Source organism: Cervus canadensis, chromosome 28 (genome assembly GCF_019320065.1).
Source record: "Cervus canadensis isolate Bull #8, Minnesota chromosome 28, ASM1932006v1, whole genome shotgun sequence".
Taxonomy (NCBI): Eukaryota; Metazoa; Chordata; class Mammalia; order Artiodactyla; family Cervidae; genus Cervus; species Cervus canadensis.
This window is the reverse complement of record NC_057413.1, coordinates 16,809,028-16,829,082: the sequence shown is the minus strand read 5'-3', so window position 1 is coordinate 16,829,082 and position 20,055 is coordinate 16,809,028. Positions and strand designations below refer to the sequence as shown.

Sequence of the window (20,055 nt, the reverse complement as noted above, 5' to 3'; positions counted from 1 at the left end):
TCCTGGTGGCTCAGACAGTAAGGAATCCACTTGCCTTGTGAAGACCTGGGCTCAATCCCTGGGTTGGGAAGATCCCCTGGAGGAGGACATGGGAATCTGTATTCTTGCCTGGAGAATTCCATGGACAGAGGAACATAGTGGGCTACAGTTCATGGGGTCACAATGAATCAGACACAGTCTAGCAACTAAACCACCACCTGGTATTTCTTCACATTTATTCCTTGGGAAGAACAGCCCCACTCAGGCTGCCTTCTGATGCTAGGTTGGAGGTCAGGAATGCTGGGCCTGGGTTGTCTTCTGTCATGTGCTGCTGTGTTTCTCTTCCATTCTTCAGGCCCTAAACTAGTTCACCTTCTTCTGGCCAACTATAATAGGTCTCCTTTAGTGGTCTCTTCTTATTTCCAGAATAAACAGAGGAGTGGGCACAAAGAGATCAAGGTCATCGTGTCTGAACCAGAAGCCCAAAGTGTGTTTTATAACCTAGGGAAGATAGTTCATGGAGGTAACTTGAGGAAGGAAGTAAAAAGGAGTCCATAATAGACTGAAGATGAAAGTCAGGGAGTCCCTTTCTTTAGAAGTCATCAGAAGCTGAGAAAGTATTTTTCTAGATTACATGTATATTCCGCTCTGAGTGAGTACACATTCTGTTTCAGCAAACTGTAAGTCTTCTGTATTTTTTCATTAATTTTCTTTACAAATGCACATATAAATAATGATCTCTCTACGACATTTTGTTTATTCTTCTAGGCCATTTCTGTTCAGTTCGTTTCAGTCACCCAGTTGTGTCCACTTTTTTCCGACCCCATGAACTGCAGCATGCCAAGCCTCCGTGTCTATCACAAACTCTCAGAAGGCACTGAAACCCAGGTCCATTGAGTCAGTGATGCCATCCAAGAGTCTCATCCTCGGTCTTCCCCTTCTCCTCCTGCTCTCAATCTTTCCCAGCATCAGGGTCTTTTCAATTCATCAGCTCTTCGCATCACGTGGACAAATATTGGAGTTTCAGTTTCAACATCAGTTCCTCCAATGAACACCCAGCACTGATCTCCTTTAGGAGCGATTGCTTGGATCTCCTTGCATTCCAAGGGACTCTCAAGAATCTGTTCCAATACTCCAGTTCAAAAGCATGAATTCTCGGTGCTCAACTTTCTTTATAGCCCACTCTCACATCCATACATGACCACTGGAAAAACCATAGCCTTGACTAGATGGACATTTTTGATAAAGTGATGTCTCTGCTTTTTAATATGCTGTCTAGGTTGGTCATAACTTTCCTTCCAAGGAGTAAGCGTCTTTTAATTTTTGGCTGCAGTCACCATCTGCAGTGATTTTGGAGACCAGAAAAATAAAGTCAGCCACTCTTTCCACTGTTTGCCCATCTATTTGCCATGAGGTGATAGGACCGGATGCTGTGATTTTTAGTTTTCTGAATGCTGAGCTTTAAGCCAACTTTTTCACTAGGCCATTTTTTTTTAAGCCAATTACTCTGCTTTTATTTTATTTGAGATTTAAACCCTGAAAAAAAGAAATCTATTGTAGTGTTTGGATTATTTACCAGTAGATAAGTTGATGGAATAACAAAATAACTAAAAATGATTAATTAATTGAGCTCAAAATGATATATATGCATATGAAAAGAGTTAGTCACATATAAGTTTTATTCTTGGCCCCTTGTGGTATTCTGAGAATGTTGATTGAAACTATATATAAAAGAAATTCCTTTATTATTATAGTTAAACAACTGTTATGATTATGTGTGTACATTCAGAATCCATTAATCTAGCGGCCATAAAAATGAGTGCCCTCATCCTCTGGAGAAGAAAATATTAGCATTTCCATTTCTTGCTATTTTTATCTTCCTGTCATTTAGGTTATATTTTGTGTATATTTTTTAAATGTCATAATATATTAGAATAGCATTACATATATAATATTTTTACATAGTATAATTAGGTCAATGACTGTGTGTTGTAAAATGGAAAATAATTTGGAGTTTAGCTCTTCAGGAAACAGAAAAGTATCAAAATTTGCTGCATAAAATATTACTTAATTTTGGGGAGTTACCAAAAATTTTTTTATGAAACCAGTTCAACTGAAGAGAGGAAGAATATTCAGAATATCCATGTTTACATGAGATTGCATAGAGCCTCAGAGACGGAAACATTTTGAAGTTGGATAGAAGACCAAGGGCCTGACTGGACAAGAGAAAAGTGAAATCTTGAATGCAAGAAAGGGTGTTTGCTCCCCTCAGTGTGGTCTACGTTGTATTTCTTTAAATCACTTCCCTTTCTTCACATACAGTGTACAGTGTAATTATTCGATATATATTGCAAAATGATCACGGCAAGAAGTCTGGTGAACATCAGTCACTAGAAATAGTTACAATTTTCTTCTTGTGAAGAGAACTTCTAAGATCTCTTAGCAGTGTTCAAATAGGCAATAAGTATATTCCCGTTTTGACTTACCGCTAAGGAACTTCAGTTGTGTCCAACCTGTGTGACCCCATCCCTGGGATTTTTAGGGCAAGAACACTGGAGTGAGTTGCCATTTAAATGAGACAAGTGGCTTTGAGTCTTAGAATCAAAGAATCAGGTTGAAACAGTTTAGTTGAATCTAACTTCTCAGTGCCAACTCATATGAGCTTTCTTGAAAAATCCATCCCTGATGAGGCCCACTTGGCTCCCATCACATGGTATGGTGTGCAAGCATAGATCGGCGTTTAAGGCTTCTGCTATCTTTTCCACTTGTCCATGCAGTTCGTTCTCAACATCTTTCAGTGTTTCATCCATCTCCTGTCTTCATTATCCTCAGGTTATTATTACAGCAGAAGACGTCTAAGTAGCTACACTCACAGTTGCTGCCCACTGGGCATTTTGGAAAGAGGCTGGGGAGGAATCCTTCCAGTATTAGAGTTTTACTTTCAGGGGATTAGAAACCTTTTCAGTTTGAAGAGTCCATCAATACAACTATATCTCAGGAATGAACACTGTTTAATTATTTATTGTTTTAGTGATTAGCTGACCATCTGCTGAGAGTAAGGCAATGAAGGGTTAGTAAACAAGGGAGGATTCAGCAAAAGGAATGAGGAACTCTTGGAGAAAGGGGACACATGACTAAGGAGACCATTACTTCTATTTTGTTTAGGTTTTAAGTTTTCTTTAGGCTGGCTCTGTAAATTTGTAAGGGATGATTCCATTCTATTTCCATTCATCCTTTATTCTTTACAATGTATGTCTTACTTAAGTGTTGAAAGTGACTAGAGACTTACTGTTTGTTATCACTGGGTAGCCGTGCTTTGCTTCTGGTATTCCAGAGGGTCTAGCAGAGGCTCCACAGAGTACTTCTTTCTATCATTTGCTGCAGAACCTTAACGTTTTTTGGTGATTTCTGGTACTAAGTTGATGAAATACAGGAAAATAGAGCTCAGATGCTTTTGGATAAAACCTTAATTTATCTCCTCCCTTCTCTCTATTTCATTGATTGATTCAACTAGTCCCATATGGATGCCTCTTCTGACTCATATGTCTGCCTCATTCCTTGCATGTGGTCAAAGTCTATTTCATTTCCTGTATCTCTCACAACCTTTCTGTCTTTTCACTTGGCAGAGCCCTCTTTGATTTTTAGTGTCATAATATTCCCAGCTCTTTCTGCTCTCTTTCTTATTCTCAAAGAATTTCATAGCCACAACTCCTCAATGCACATTAAAATTTCTCTTTTCTAGTTTTGGAGATTCTGCTCTCTTGAACCTAATATTCTTGGTTTCCTGTTGTTTTGTAGAATAAAGACAAACTCTCCAAATTGGCATATATGATTCTCCCAAATGCATAAAAATCCGTACAAGTATTTCTCAATTTTAACCCTACAATAATATATACAGTATATCATGGGAGCATAAGCATGAGAGATACAACATGAATGGTAAAAGATGAACAATACTTGTGTTTGTGTCAGACTTGATTATTCACTGATACCTTATAATGCTATACATAGTAATGTCTCAGGTGCCCTGATCTTGGATGTTGGAGATTCTTACTTCATGCTGCTGCTGCTGCTGCTAAGTGGCTTCAGTCGTGTCTGAATCTGTGCGACCCCATACACGGCAGCCCACCAGGCTCCCCGTCCTTGAGATTCTCCAGGCAAGGACACTGGAATGGGTTGCCATTTCCTTCCTAATGCATGTAAGTGAAAAGTGAAAGTGAAGTCACTCAGTCGTGTCCGACTGTTAGCCACCCCATGGATGCAGCCTACCAGGCTCCTCCGTCCATGGGATATTCAGGCAAGAGTACTGGAGTGGGTTGCCGTTGCCTTCTTCCTCCTTACTGCATAAGATGATCCTAAATTAATTGACAGATATACTGTTTTCCTATTTTGGCACATCAGTATCCCATCAACCTTTCAAAGGCTCCATCATAAAGCCATCCCATTTGCATCACTCTTATGACACACTCAGATGGCTCCTAGATTTACCTCAATCTACTGTAGCACCGTGTTGGCATCACGTCTTATTCTTCTTCACTCTACCATGCAACATAGTAATTTGTGTGTTTATATCACCCTCTCCTACTCCACAAGTGGAGGGCCTGCTTCTGGAAAATAGAGACTTTTTCAAACTTCAGTTTAAGTCCTCACTGTATCCATGACATGTGACTTACTAATCTATAAGGTCAGTGAACTTCAAAGATTCTTCATTTATTTGTTTCCTTTTGGTAACCACTGCTACTATTCCTGATATAGCAGGACCATTTCTTCACATGTAATCTTACATGGAAATCTGTAAAAGAGGGGAAAATCAACACTTTCTGGATGGCAAGGGAGTGATTGTTAAATCCTGTCTAACTATCCCCTCCTTGGGTATTCCTGACTGACTCTAAGAATATCTATGGCTCTGTTCAATATTGTCTGAAATCTACAGAATTCACTTTATATGTCACTGTCAAGCAAGGACAGCACTCTCAATGTCACCACCGCTGTTCTTGATGTAACGTCCTCAATTCATGCTTGAAATAAATTTTGTGAGACAAATACAATGAAGATGTGTGTGGTCTATTGGTGAGTGTATGTTTCTTCCAATTCCATTGGCCCCTTATTGCCAAATTTTCCCTCTAATAAATACCATCCTCCCTGCTGGAAATATCTAGACATTGAAGGAAAGAAACTTAAGCAAGTAACACAAAAGAATTAGATGTTTTGGGCTGTAAATGACTTAGAAAGTACTTACAGGGTTTTTTCATGGTCTTTTAACTTTTGGAAGAAGAAAGTGAAAATACAAGAAAGCTAACACTTTACATGCATGAAGGAGGAAAAGGAGGATTTGATAGATTGCTTTGGGGTAGAGTATTCTGTCATGTTCTGAAAGGCTTGGGTCATCCCACAGAGACAGGGGTAGGAGAATATTCAGACAGTTCAGTAAATCTCATGCCATTTGTACAAAGGTGAGAAGCACTGATCCTGTCTGGTGTAACACTGTGACAGTGGGCTGACAGTTTGTGGCTGGCTTTCATAAAGACTCCTGAGGATTCAGTCTTCTTGGTAGCATGGCCAGAACCATGAACAATTGTCTAGTACTTTGATTCTCATAACTTGACCCAGAATAATTGGCTGTGATTCTTACATAATCTCTTAATGGTCTTCTTTGTAATGCCAGCTTCTGCTATTTGTGACTAATTTAAATAGGAGCTTCATTCTGTCAATTGTAGGGGTGGATTTTCTTTTGATTTTCAATTAAATGAAAATAAGAAATGTTAACAAATTACCCTCTTAGATTTTGACATCTCTACAGAGAATGTGTTTTGTTTTTTTTTTAAGAGAAGACCCATTTCATGGAGTATGCATGAAAAAGCTGTAAATTTCAAAGAAGCTTGCTATGGGATAGATCATTAGCACCATCTCAGAGCTGGATGGGATGGATGTGGATTTAGCACTTGTCACTGATTCGGCATGCCAGGATCTTGGTATACATGTCAACTTTACATGAATCCCTGGTCAGGCACTTGAACAGGTTATAAAATGCAGAATGATGCATATCTTCATCGCTGGACAGCAGGGATGGGAGTCCTTGCCAGTATACGTGATCGTAGGCCAACTTCAACCTGAGTGGAACAACAATCTGAATACCCAAAAGAAAGTGACTTCTTATGTGTTTTCTTAGTACTTGCTTCTCTTTGTCCCTTGTAATTATTAAATTAAGATTTGGGGAACACATACGAATATAAAACTCTCTAGATATGGATTTTGGAGCCAGCCTATTAGGAAACAATCAGGAATCTAACAAGTAGAAACATAACTCTAGTTTAGTTTTAACTTTCTCTTTTCTTCCTTCCCACGTTCATCCTTTGATTTGAGGAGAACAGAGAAAGAAGACAAGTGGACTTTAAGAGCAGATGTCCTGGGATACTTTGAGGAAATGCTGAGCTTGGAAATTCTGTTCTCTAGTTCTCTTACTCTTGAAAATATTTCAACCACCTGTGCCCAGGAAGAGGCAAGCTTTTGGTGGAATTGTGTGCAATGCAGGGAAGGCAGCACATGACAAAAATTGCAGTGAAATTCTGATTCCTTCACAGTTAAATCTATCGCTTTGAATGACTAAGCTCCTGCTTTATGTAGTAGCAGTTTAGCATATAGAAGTCATGAAACTGTTTCTTACAAAATGAGGTATTTCAAAACTCCTTATGCATTACAGAGTCATCAACAAAGCAAGAAAGCCCTCTGCAGGATGCTCACCTGGCTGAATCGCCTCTCTACGAATGTTTGAAGTTTGTATAATTTTTTAAAATTCTTTCTGGCACTTGATAGGAGAGTATCTGAGAGGTCTTTCTCAAACCACAGGTCATGGACTAGATCATACAGAACATCTCTCCAGAGGTACTGTAACATGAGTATCCACTTAGTAAGGTCTTCATTCTAAGCAAATATAAGAAACAGTCTCATTGAAATAATCATAATTCAGTGGTTTTGGTTACATGTGATGTTTGCTCAGAGCAGCTGACCTGAAAGACTTTTGGTTATTCCTATGTGTATGCAGAGATTTTTGAAGGTAGTAAAAGTTGCAAAATTATAAAATGTAACCTATTAGTTCACACTTCACTGAATTATTAAAAATCTGGGTTATTTTAGGAATTAATTCTTCTGATGAGTTCTAATTTATAACATGAATTTTCTTTTTCCTCTGAAATTCTACCACCCAATCACTTTGATGTTTGTATGTTTGTCTATTTGCATGAGAGAAATCTAAGTATATTATGACAAGTCAGTATGTGCCTGCAGTACCTGACCCAGGAAAGAGGCATTCTACCTGTGCCCACATCATTGTCACACAGTGATTCGTTTGTATTAATGGATCAGATGAGTCATTCATATTGATTTTTATTGGTAATTTGCTTTATGATATTACAACAAAGAGACAATGAAGAAGACATGACATTCCTAAACAGGCTTTTTTTCCTCAGTTGATCCCAACACCAGCCCCCATGCTGGTATCAGAAGAGTCTGTCTTGTTGACATGTGTCCAGGCAGAAAATGGCACAGCATTGTCTGTAGTAACAGCATCGGTGGGATTCACAATGAAGGGTTTTCTCCCCTAGTTAACTACTACTAGTAGAATTGAGCATGAAAATCCTGGGGGCTGAAGATCTCTAGTTAATATACTTGATTTCTTTACAGCCATGAACTGTTTTAGTGGTAAAGAACAGAGAACTGAGTAGGATTAAATATAGTAACGCACATAAAGCGCTTAGTAAAATGTTTGGCCACGTAGTAACTCTCAAAAAACTTTAAATTCAAGCTTATTGAAAAATCCCTCCTTCTCCTCCTTTTTGAACTTTTCCTTTACTTGATCATCCTTATTATTAATGAGCTTAACAGAAGAAAAGAATTCTGGTATCATTAAGAAAGTTGTAGAGAGAAAGGTTAGAATTTTAAGGGGGGGATGCACATGAAAATATTTGAAATAATGTTAGGACGAGGATAATGCAGGAAATCAGAAAGGAGAGATTATCACAGTGAAAATTTGGGGCTGCCATTAATCATTGAGGCTTGATATGTAAACTGTGTTGTCCTCAGAACAGAGGCAATAGTTATGTCCATGAGAAGCAAAGCAATGTGATATAGGCCATTGTGGGGGAAACTTACAAACTGAAAATATAAAGTGACAGAAGAGTCATTGAGAATGACGAATGAAAGAGGTGTCAGAGAAATAGAAGCAGAATCAGGAGAGCTTTGAAAGGCAGTTGTGCTGGCTTGAGAGGTGCAGTATAGGACTCCCACATACGAATCACTAGTAACAATGAGTACTCAAAACTGGGGTGTGTTTCTTACATATTCATGAATTTTGCACTCTTATATTTTACACATGGAGGTTCCCATTCATTTCCTGTTTTTGTACAGAATAATAGCTGCAATTCTGTGTCTAATGCATTGCTTGAACTAAACTTGTCTGCATGGACAATTTGTAGATCTGTTATTTATTTTGCTACTAGAGATCTTTAGTCATCCCTTGATTTCGCTCATGCTTCATCAAGTGCATAATATAATTTCTCTTCAACTATTTAGAGTTCCTCCATCGTTTTCTGCATGTACAATTACCATTACCTCTAATAATCTGAAGACTAGTAATCTACATAGTGTCTCATTTGAACTGGTGAAAAACCCAGGTGAAAGACTCACGTTCATCTGTTGGGCCTTTTCTATTTCTTCAGGAGCATGGAGGGGATTGGTATGGCAGTCATTGGTGGCATTCATGTACTCAGGTCTTACCTGGAAATACTTTTCATCCTGAAAGTGATCAGGCAATTAGTTAGGGTTGTTGGGCATTCAGTAGATGAACCCATTACCAGAACATTAACATGTCTGATAAATGTGTAATTTTTTAATGGTGGGGCATCACAAAATTTGAAAGTCATTATTTTCCTACTTTTTCTATATATTCTCTCTATAAAAATGATTTTACATCTAACTTTTCTAAGCTCAAACTTTTCCTTCTCTAATTATCATTATCTTTTTTTTAATTTTTAGTATTTGAACCAAATATAATACTTTTGTACCGATACTTGGTGCCTCCCAGGTGACGGTAGTGGTAAAGAACATTCCTGCCAATGCAGGAGATATAAGAAGTCTCAGGTTTGATCCCTAGGTGAGGAGCATCCCTTGCGAGAGGGTACAGCAGCACACTCCTGGACTCTTGCCTGGCGAATCCTATGGAGAGAGAAGCCTGTTGGGCTACAGTCAGTAGGGTTGCAAAGAGTTGGACACAACTGATGTGACTTAGAATGCATGCATGCACCTATATTTAACCATTTAATCTCTTGTTTACTGTGGGTTAGAGCCAATATATTCCCTTATAAGGAGTAACGCAGTAATGACTCTGACTTATCTCTGAACCCGCTCACTAAAAAGCTTAGTGTTCATCCCAGGTGCAGAATACAATGTTGTTTATGGTGACAAAATGATACATCAGAAAAACATAGCATAAAGTTATAGGAAATACTAAGCAATGGACTGAGAATAATAAGAGTAGAAAAATCTAACTAACACTTTGATAGAGAAAAACTAATCTTTAGCGGAACTTATGACTAAATGAAGAGATTACTTGGAAGAGTTGGGAAAAAATGGAAATTCAAAAATGGAGGATGAAACAAAAGCTAGTGAGTACAAGAACTATATGACTTTAATAGAAACCTTTAGCAGCACCTTTTATTAGCTATCTGCTCTACTGCGTGCTCCTTGATTGACCTAAAAGAATTAACACACAACTTTCAAATACCTTCATCAGAAAGAGAATAATTGCTTCCAATTGTAAACTCCCCTTCTATTGTAGCTCAAAACCTATTCACTGCAAATCTTAAAACAATAATTTGTAGCATTAAAAAAACTACCAGTATTCATTTTTGTGACCAGGATTCAGCTTTGTTTAACATGTTCCATCCACGCAGTTCACTGCACAGCAGTTCTCATTTATTGGCTATTTACTCTGAGCCTGGAGAAGAAAGCCCAAAGAGACACTGAAAGACCAGAAAACCAACATGCTTCTTTTTCCCCATTCCCACCTAAAAGTGCTTTAGTCAGGTAGTATTATGGACTGAATGTGTGTTCTTCAAATTCATGTGTTAGAGCCCGAACTGCCAAAGTACTGTATTTTGAAAAGGGTTCTGACTTTTTTGCAAGCCATGGTCTATAGCCCACCAGAATCCTCTGTCCAAGGGATTTCTCAGGCAAGAATACCAGAGTGGCTTGCCGTTTTCTCCTCCAGGGAATCTTAGAGACCCAGTGATAGAACCCAGGTCCCTCCCATTGCGGGCAGATTCTTTACCATCTGAGCCACGAGCAAAGTCCATTAAGGTTAAATGAGCTATTAGGGTGGAACACTCATCTAATAGGTTAGGTGTCTCCATGAAGTGAAACACCAGAGAATTTTCTCCTCTGTCTCTGTGTCTGTGTGTCCTTTCCTCTGTCTGTCTTCTCCACCCCACACCCTCTGTGAGGTTCTTAACAGAACCTCACTTTGCTGGTGTCCTGATCTGGGACTTCTAGCCCCCAGAGCTGTGAGGAAATAAATTTCTGGTGTTTATTCCACTGAATCTATTGTATTCTTTTATGTAATCCTAGCTGAGAGATACAAAATCATTTATTTTGGAAATTTAAAGAAATAAAATGAATGAAAGGAAATTGAAAAAGTTGTTGCACTTCTTAGGAAACTTTGAGATTTAACAAAACTGGTCCTTTCTTCATTTCCACAATTTATGAGCTGATGGCATCTTTAACCTAGAGAGTGTGTTATTTGAAGTTTGACTGATTCAGCTCTCTTTTTTAAAGGACAGTATGGCCCAGTCACTTACACGAAGGTACTTTCTGAGAGCCAGGTGGGCTACAGTCCATGGGGTTGCAAGACTTCGCAACTAAACCACCACTACCATTGTACTTACAAACTCATTGAACATTATTGTGGAAAGGTTATGCATGTCGTGGGACAGCCTGGAGGCACGGCTAAACGTTTTTCTAAGGAACTTCAGGGGAACGCCAAACACATCAGGACCGCAGGACGGGCATAAGTTGCCTTGGCACAGGAGCAGGTTTGACAGGACCAGCAACAGGAGCAGGCAGGACCCTGCTAAAATAAAAACATGAAACATTCTGAGATGATCTAGTCACCTGAGGTTATCAAATCCATCCTGTGCAGGGAAGCCTTCTCTTTCCCTGTTGCTCTGAACAGGAATTGGAACTGTAGTAGTGGGGTGGGGAAGAAGAATCGCCTTCTGTGTAAATTTAGATGGATGATGATATTTGCACAGATAGATAGTTGGAGAAGTAAGTTAGTCCTTGTAATTTTGTATTGTCACTGAAGTACTTCTGTGCTCTGCAAACATTTGGAACTTATTCTGAGCCAGAGTGTTTAGGCCATTCTTTTAAGACAGTTTAATGTCGGGACTCTGCAACTCTGAGCAGCGAAGCCCTCTAGGAGTTTGTATTTTTTCACTCTACACTGACTAATGCTTGAATTTTAGATACTGAAATGACAAGAAGTGTACAGTTGATCTGTGTGGTTTACCATCACGCTGGGGTAAGAATAAACACATGATTGACTGATCGCTACTATTGAGTACAGAGAGAATACTAAGAGAAAAAGTACTGTACCTTGGGTCTGCTAACTCAGCTTCGTAACCCCATACATGTCTTTGATACTTTCCCAAAAGCTTTAAACATCTTAAAAGTTGTGTTTCACAGTAGCACTGTGAGATGGCCTTCATCTTCACTATGTTCATCAAGTTATGTTAATGAAGATGCAATGACTTGGAGAGGGCACATAATATTCCCCAGGTCCCATTATTAGCAGATGGAGGTGACTGGGCACCAATGCAGTCATCTGGTCACTTCATGACGTCACATCACACATGCCTGTGGGCTCTCGTCTGCATGTGTGTAACCAGGACCATAGCATGAGCTGTGATGAATCTGCTTAAAGCGAAAAATATTTTGTCTTTGACTGCAAAGCAGGTGTGACCCTAGAACACTGGTTTTATCCACTTGTTCTGCTCTGTCTATAAAACACTCCCTGTTAGTCTTTGACAATTATCAGTGTGGGCGTTTGGTTCTCCTGCTAGACTTTCTTCTAGGCACCTTGACAGCTCTTCTACTTTTGTGCATCTTTAATCTTCTCATTACGTTTGTTTCTTTGAGACAATGGCAGGTAAATCTCTGTGCATATATTTCTGTGCATGTATACATGTGTTATGAATAAATATATGCTTAATTCCTACATGAAACTTTGGACCTTATAAAATTCAATTTTAAAGAGGCAGTTAAGACAGCAGAATACCCTAATTCCTAATGTAATTGATCATTTGTTGGTAGATGACTAACTATATCATTTTTTTTTTCTGTTAAAGTGTTATTTGTGTGTTTGCCTTGGTAGTACATATATTAAAAAGCTGGAATAATACTAGAAGATTTGCATGGCCCCTGCCAAAGGATGACACACAAATTTGTGAAGCCTTCATGTTTTTCTCTAACAACTTCGAGGGGTGCGATGGGAAGGAAGGTGGGAAATTGGTTCAAATCAAGGAACTTAGGTATCCCTATGGCTGATTCATGTTGATGTTTGGCCAAAAGCAATAGTAATGTAAAGAATTACCCTTCAATTAAACATCAATAAATTTAATGATTAAAGCTGTAGTTGGGGACCATATAACAGGTTCAGATGTCCATTCTATGACTAAAGAGGATCTGACTGGAAACTGACGGTGTCAATTATCATTGGTTAGTGATTCATTAACTTTATACTTGAATGAGAAAAGTAAACTAACAAACACTATTGTCTGTGATTCAGTGTTGTAGGAAGCTATAAGCCTTGTCTGCGTTTGCTTTTAGGTGGTATAGCTCCCAGAACTGTTCCCAGAAGCAAAGTCAGGAGTCCTGCCCAGGGTTTCTGTTCCTGATGCTGGAGGCTTCTGTTCGCTGGTCCACTAGGTCCGAAACTTTCTCTCCTGAGCATTCTCTGGTTCTATCATGTGCACAAGTCTTTCTATTTTGGTGTCTAATTTGATCCTCTTATTCTTTTGATCAGACTACCAAGTCTCTTTATGATTTGCTTTTCAGACCCTTTTGGGTCTCATTTTTTTCATGCTCATTAGTGTATTTGCTTCCATGTCTACATCTCACAGTAGTTTTCAGTATCTACATATACTCTACCCTATTCGCTTACTGTCTGGATTTTGGCATTCAGCATCAGCATATTTTTATTAACTTTATTTTCCTTATGGTGAAGTTTCTGATATATAGCTTAAGCTGGTTAGCTCCCATCTGGCTTGTTCGTGTTGTCTCCAAAAATTTGGAGAACTTTGCTTTCTTTCTAGGCAATACTGTCCCTTCATTTGACACCATTGCTAATTTTCAGTGATTTCACTTCCTGCCTCATGAGCTTTGTCTTTCTCAATCTACTGTAACTTGAGTGCTCTGTGTCTCCTTGTTGGTATTACTCTTTTATTTTATTTTGTTAATTTTAATTGGAGGCTAATTACTTTACAATATTGTATTGGTTTTGCCATACATTGACAGGAATCCACCGTGAGTATACATGTGTTCCCCATCCTGAACCCCCTTTCTAACACCCTCCCCATCTCATCCTTCTCGGTCATCCAAGTGCACCAGCCCCGGGCACACTGGATCATGCATAGAACCTGGACTGGCGATTTGTGTCACATGCGATAATATACATGTTTCAATGCCTTTCTCCCAAGTCATCCCACCCAGCCTCTCCCACAGAGCCCAAGAGACTTCTATACATCTGTGTGTCTTTTGCCATCTCACATACAGGGTTATCGTTACCAATTTTCTAAAATCCATATATATGTGTTAGTATACTGTATTGGTGTTTTTCTTTCTGGCTTACTTCACTCGTATAATAGGCTCCAGTTTAATCCACCTTATTAGAACTGATTCAAATGTATTCTTTTAATGGCTGAGTAATATTCCATTGTGTATAAGTACCACAGCTTTCTCATCCATTCATCTTCTGATGGGCATCTAGGTAGCTTCCATATCCTGGCTATTATTAACAGTTCTGCAATGAACATTGGGGTACACGTGTCTCTTTCAATTCAGGTTTCCTTGGTGTGTATGCCCAGTAGTGGGATTGCTCGGTCATAAGTAGTTATATTTAAGTGTTTTAAGGAATCTCCACCCTGTTCTCTATAGTGACTGTATTACTATTTTAAGTAAATATCAACCTAGTATACCAGAGAATTAAAGGGAATAAAATTTCAATAGTATTAGTAATAATACAATCCCCCAAATTATAATCCAGTAATGCTCCCAGTTTTAAATGAATTTCTACCCATGCATTATTGAGGTCACCTACTCACTCCTTACTAGGTGTTTCAATTATGAAATAGAATGTAGAAAACAATGGAGTGGAAAATTCTGAAAATCACCTTGGATTTTAGATGCCTCAAGATTAAACATGTAAGGATTAGTTTTTTATAGTTAGTAGGGCTAGTCTGAGCACACATAGCTCAGTGTAGGGTGATTGCTATAGAGTGAAGGATGTATACTGTGAACTGCAATCACCAAACAGGTGATCCGAAATAAAGAAAGCAATGCCAGGAAGACACAGGCTTTTGTTCCGGAAAGAAAAACTTACAGTGTCTCTCAACTACAGTCTAATCTTCAGATTTTTCAAAATACTTACTCTTTCTTTGGTCATTTAATGTTTTTTGTTGTTTCATTGTTTTCCTTCTGAGTTGCATGAGTCTCATATAAACTTGTTATGAAGCACTTACCAAATATGTGATTTGAAAATATTTTTTACATTCCATAGGTTGCCATTTAATTTCATTGATGGCTTCTTTTACTATGCAGAAGGTTTTGAGTTTGATATGGTCTCACTAGTTTATTTTTGCAGCTCTTGCCTTTGCTTTTGATGACTGACTTGTTTGAGCTACTTGTATTTTGGAAAGCGATCCTTTATCAATTGTTTATTTCCTATTATCTTCTCCGATTCTTACCAAAAGACACAGACTGGATGAATGGATACAAAAATAAGACCCATATATATGTGGTCTACAAGAGACCCACTTTAGTCCTAGAGACACATAGAGACTGAAAGTGAGGGGATGAATAAAGATATTCCATGCAAATGGAAATCAAAAGAAAGGCAGATTGGCAATTCTCGTATGAGAAAAAATAGACCTTAAAATAAACACTGTTATAAGAGATAAAGAAGGCCACTACCAAATGATCAAGGGTCAGTCCAAGAAAACGACAAAACAATTTTAAATATTTATGTAGCCAACATAGGAGCAACTCAATAGATGAGGTAAACACTAACTGACACAAAATCGGAAAATAACAGTAACACAGTAATAGTAGGGCATGTCAACACCGCACCTATACCAATGGGCAGATAAACAAAACAGAATATTAATAAGGAAACATAAGCCTACAAGGAAATATTAGAGCAAACAGACCTAATTGATATCTTCAGCACATTCCATCCAAATGCAAAATACACTTTCTTCTCAAGTGCACATGGAACATTTTCCTCATCTTGGGTCACATATCAAACCTCAGTAAATTTAAGGAAATTGAAATTATATCAAGCATTTTCTCCGACCATAACATTATGAGACTAGATATAGATTATAGGGGAAAAAAAAACTTTAAAGAACACAAACACATGGAGATTCAACAACACATTTCTAAATAATAAATAGGTTACTAAAGAAATAAGGCAAATCAAAACATTCCTAGAAACAAAGAACAATGAAAACATGATGATCTAAACCTATCGGATGCATCAAAAGCAGTTCTAAGAGGGAAGGTCATAGTAATACAAATCCTACCTCAAGAAACATATTGAATAGACAACCTAACTTTACATATCTTTAGCTCTTTTTAAATTTCTCTTATCAATGTCGTGAAGGTTTTGTATAAAATCTTTCAACACCTTGCTTAAGTTTATTTCTAAGTGTTTTATCTTTCTGTGATATAATAGTAAATTGTCTTGTTTTCTTTATTCAACTTTCTGATAGTTCTTGTATATATACAGGTAGGCAACAGAGTTTCATATATTGGAATATAGTAAACATAATGTATGCTACATCTTTAAAGAATAGACATTTTCCCACAAATAAGACATATAGATGGTCATGGGGTATATGACAAGATGCTCTGAATCACTAATAATCAAAAGAAACGCAGATCAAAAGCACAAGAGATATCACCTCGTGCCTGTTTGGCTAGTACCAAAAACGTAAGAAATGACAAATCTTGTTGAGGATGTGGAGAAAAAGGAGTGCTTATGCACTATTTGTAGGGATGTACACCAGTGCAAATCCCATGGAAAAATACTGTGGAGGTGCCTCAAGAAATTTAAAAGAGAACTGTTATGTGATCCATTATCCCCCTTCTGGATATATAGTCAAAGGAAATGAAATCATTGTCTCAAAGAGAGATCTGTATTCCCACATTCATTGCAGCATTATTCACAGTAGCCTTGGCATAGGAACAAGCTGAGTATCTTTCAACAGGTGGATTAAAACAACATGATGTGATATATATAAGTAAATAATATTTAGCCATTAGAAAAAGAAAGAAATCCTTCCAATTATTGCAACATGGATGAAACTGGAGGGCATAACACTTGGTAAATTAAGTCACACAAAGTAAATACAATAAAATTTCAATTATAAGAAATCTCAAAAAAAAATAATCTCTGAGAGAGTGGACATCATCGATTAGCATACCGACTCAATGGACATGAGTTTGAGTAAACTCTGGGTGTCAGGATTGGACAGTAAAGCCTGGTGTGCCGCAGTCCATGGGGTCACAAACAGTCGGACACTACTGAATGACTGACTCAACAGAAAAGAATGAAACTTACCTGTGTTCTCCTCAAGAAGCAAAAGTTAAACAGGTGTGGTGATGGCAATGTTACTTAATAGAAAGGGAAACTCGTTTATAATACATGCACAAATGGGAGTGGACAAGATGATGAAGGGGCAGTTGTAAGTGGGGTACACCTCTCTCCACCGATGCATCAAGAACGTCTAAAGACACAACAGTTCTCACAGACTATCAGGTGAATACTGGCAGGACGCCCTGACTACCGAGAAGGAATATTCAGATCCAAACATATAACGGTAGGACAAAGGAAAGCAGGGATGAGGAAGAAAGGGGAAAGAAGGAGGAGAGCACGTGGGATCAGCCTGAGGCTGAGGGAGCTGAAGAGCAGGGGAGACATCCCTGCCTCCATGGCCGTCCACTGGAATGGGAAAGTCATTTATTTGAAGCTGTTGGGGAGTGAACTAACTAACCTGTGACCGTCTGAACAGAGTGAGAACCTCATAGACAAGCCATGCTGCTGCCTTTCATGCCTCGGACAGGGTTGTAAATCCACTGGTGTCCACGGAAGCTGGGAGCTGGAGCCATGGGGATTGCAGAATGATCCCTGGGTGAGGACTCCTGTTGACCGTGGGGAGTCAGCCGGATGGGATGGGATGGAGGAAATCTGCTGCATCGAATGCTTCTTAAGGAAAGCCATGAGGCCATAAAAGCAGGGTTCAACTGCCTGTGGAGTAAAGCTATCTCTTTCTGCATGGTGGTACCTGTAGGTTGAGCAATAGAGAAAGACTTCAGTGAGAGTGTTCCTTGAGTGCCTGATGCACTAAGCAATGGAGAATTTTGAATGTCTATATGCCCTACCCTACCCTATTCTCTGTCTAAATTGTGGAATTTAGCATCATAATATTTTTATGAACTGAAATTTCTTCTGGCAGAGTTTCTGGTTTACAAATTAAGCTAATTCCTCACATCTGACTGGTTCTTGGTGTTTCAAAAACCTTGAGAACCTTCCTTCCTCTCAAGGCAATACTGCCCTTTACTTTACTACCATTGCTGACTTCCCATACTTTCACTTCTTGCCTACTATATTCTATGTCTTTCTCTATTCACTATAACTTTAGTACTATGTGTCACTATGTTGCTCTTAATATTTATAATAAATTATTAACCCGATGCAGTAGAGTATCAAAAGGACTCCAGTTTCAACACTAGTAATAAATTACCTCCAAATTATAATCCATTAATGCTCCCATTTGAAACTGATTTTCTATCGATGTATTAGTGAGGTCTCTTAAGTCTTTTTCCTTACTAGGTGGCTCAATTTTGAAATGAAATATAGCAAACAATGGAGTGGTCAGCTCTGGAAATTACCTTCCTTTTGATATGCCTCATTAGTAAGTATGCAAATATTAGTCTCTCCCCACCCTCAGTGAGGCTGTTCTGAGTACCTATTATAGCTCACTGTGTGGTGATTTCTATTGACTGAGGATTGTACACTGTGAACTGTAATTGCAAACAAGTGAGTGAAGATGAAGAAAGTAATGCCAGGAAGACATAGGCTTTTGTTGTTCTAGAAGGAAAACATTGCTGTGTCTACATCTACAGTCTAATCTTCAGATTTATTGAAACTCTTATTTTTCTTATGCTCCATTAAAAATCTGGATTATTTGGGGGGTTTTGCCCTTGAGTTGTATATCTCATGTATTTTGGATATTAAGCCCTTATAAAATATATGATTTGGAAATATCTTCTTTCGATCTGTAAATTGCCATTTGATTTTGTCGATGTTCCTTTCTTTGGAGTTTGATGTGGTCCCACTGGTTTGTTTTTGTAGTTGTTGCCTTTCTCTCAGTGTGAAACCCAAAAACTCATTGCAAAGGCTGATGGCAAGAAGATTACCTCAATGTTTTCTTCTAGGGGTTTAATAACTTAAAGTCTTAGATTCAACTTTTTAATCCCTTTTTAGTTGATTTCTGTGTATGGTAAAAGATAGGGGCACAGTTTCATTTTTTCATAGCACTATCCAGTTTGCCCAGTGCCATTTTTTAAAAGCTTGTCCTTTCCCCACTGGATATTCTTGGCTCCTTTTTCATAAGCTAACCAACAATATATGGATGTGCGGTTCTTTCTGGCTTTTTCGTTCCGCTCTGTTGATCTGTGTGTCTGTTTTCTTGCCAGTCAATAAATATGAAACATGTTTTCTTTTGTGTCTTTTAAACATTTCTTTCATGAGTGTCTTGAATATTTTCGTACCTAGATCCTTCAACACCTTGCTTAAATTTATTTCTAAGTATTTTATTTTGATGCAATTATAAGTGAAATTGTTCATATTTCTGTAATTTCTTTTGGTGAATGGATAGGTACCTGAGTTTTATATATTCAAATACAATATACAAAATGCATGCTATTTTTTACAGAGTAGACAATTTCCCCCCCAAATAAGACATACAGAATGCCCAAGAAGTTTATGACAAGATGCTCAACATCACTATCAGGGAAGTGCAAATCAAAAGTACAACACATACCACCTCACTCCTGTTTAAATAGCTTTTACCAAAAAGTAAGAAATAAGTGTGATTGAGGATGTGTAGAAAATGGAGATCTTAATGGATTATTGGTTGGAATGTATATTGGTGCAACTCCCATGGAATACCTTCGGGAAGTTTCTCATGAAATTTCACACTTCTGGATATATATTCATTTCTGAATATATATTCAAAGGAAATGAAATAATTATCTCAAAGAGAAATCTGTACTCCCATATTCACTGCATCAATATTGACAGTAGCCTGCTGCTGCTGCTGCTAAGTCGCTTCAGTCGTGTCCGACTCTGTGAGACATCACAGACGGCAGACCACCAGGCTCCCCAGTCCCTGGGATTCTCCAGGCAAATTCACTAGAGTGGGTTACCATTTCCTTCTCTGATGCATGAAAGTGAAAAATGAAATGATGTCATGTCCGACTTTTAACAACCCCATGAACTTCAGCCTACCAGGCTCCTCAATCCATGTATTTTCCAGGCAAGAGTACTGGAGTGGGTTGCCATTTCCTTCTCCATCACAGTAGCCTAGAAACAACTTGTTATAGGAACAATCTAAGTTTCTGTCAGCAGGTGAAGAGATTAAAACAATGCAATGTGATATATATATATCATATTTTATATATACTTTATATAAATATAAATTTTATATATATATAAAATATATATATTATATAAATATATAA

At 38.2% G+C, this 20,055-nt stretch overlaps 1 protein-coding gene and 1 non-coding gene across 2 annotated transcripts; one reads left to right on the top strand and one right to left on the bottom strand.

Annotated features, from left to right (window-relative positions):
* Window positions 1–5,914: 5,914 nt before the first annotated feature.
* On the bottom strand, window positions 5,915–17,418 carry LOC122429748 (placental prolactin-related protein 3-like). The gene is made up of 5 exons (XM_043450359.1): window positions 17,364–17,418; window positions 10,917–11,098; window positions 8,662–8,769; window positions 6,721–6,900; window positions 5,915–6,106 (listed from the first exon to the last, which is right to left on the bottom strand). Exons 1-5 carry the CDS (start codon window positions 17,416–17,418, stop codon window positions 5,915–5,917), a joined length of 717 nt encoding a protein of 238 aa, XP_043306294.1.
* LOC122430197 lies at window positions 12,388–12,495 on the top strand. Its single transcript, XR_006266277.1, has one exon. It is a non-coding gene; the product is annotated as a U6 spliceosomal RNA (small nuclear RNA).
* Window positions 17,419–20,055: the final 2,637 nt, after the last annotated feature.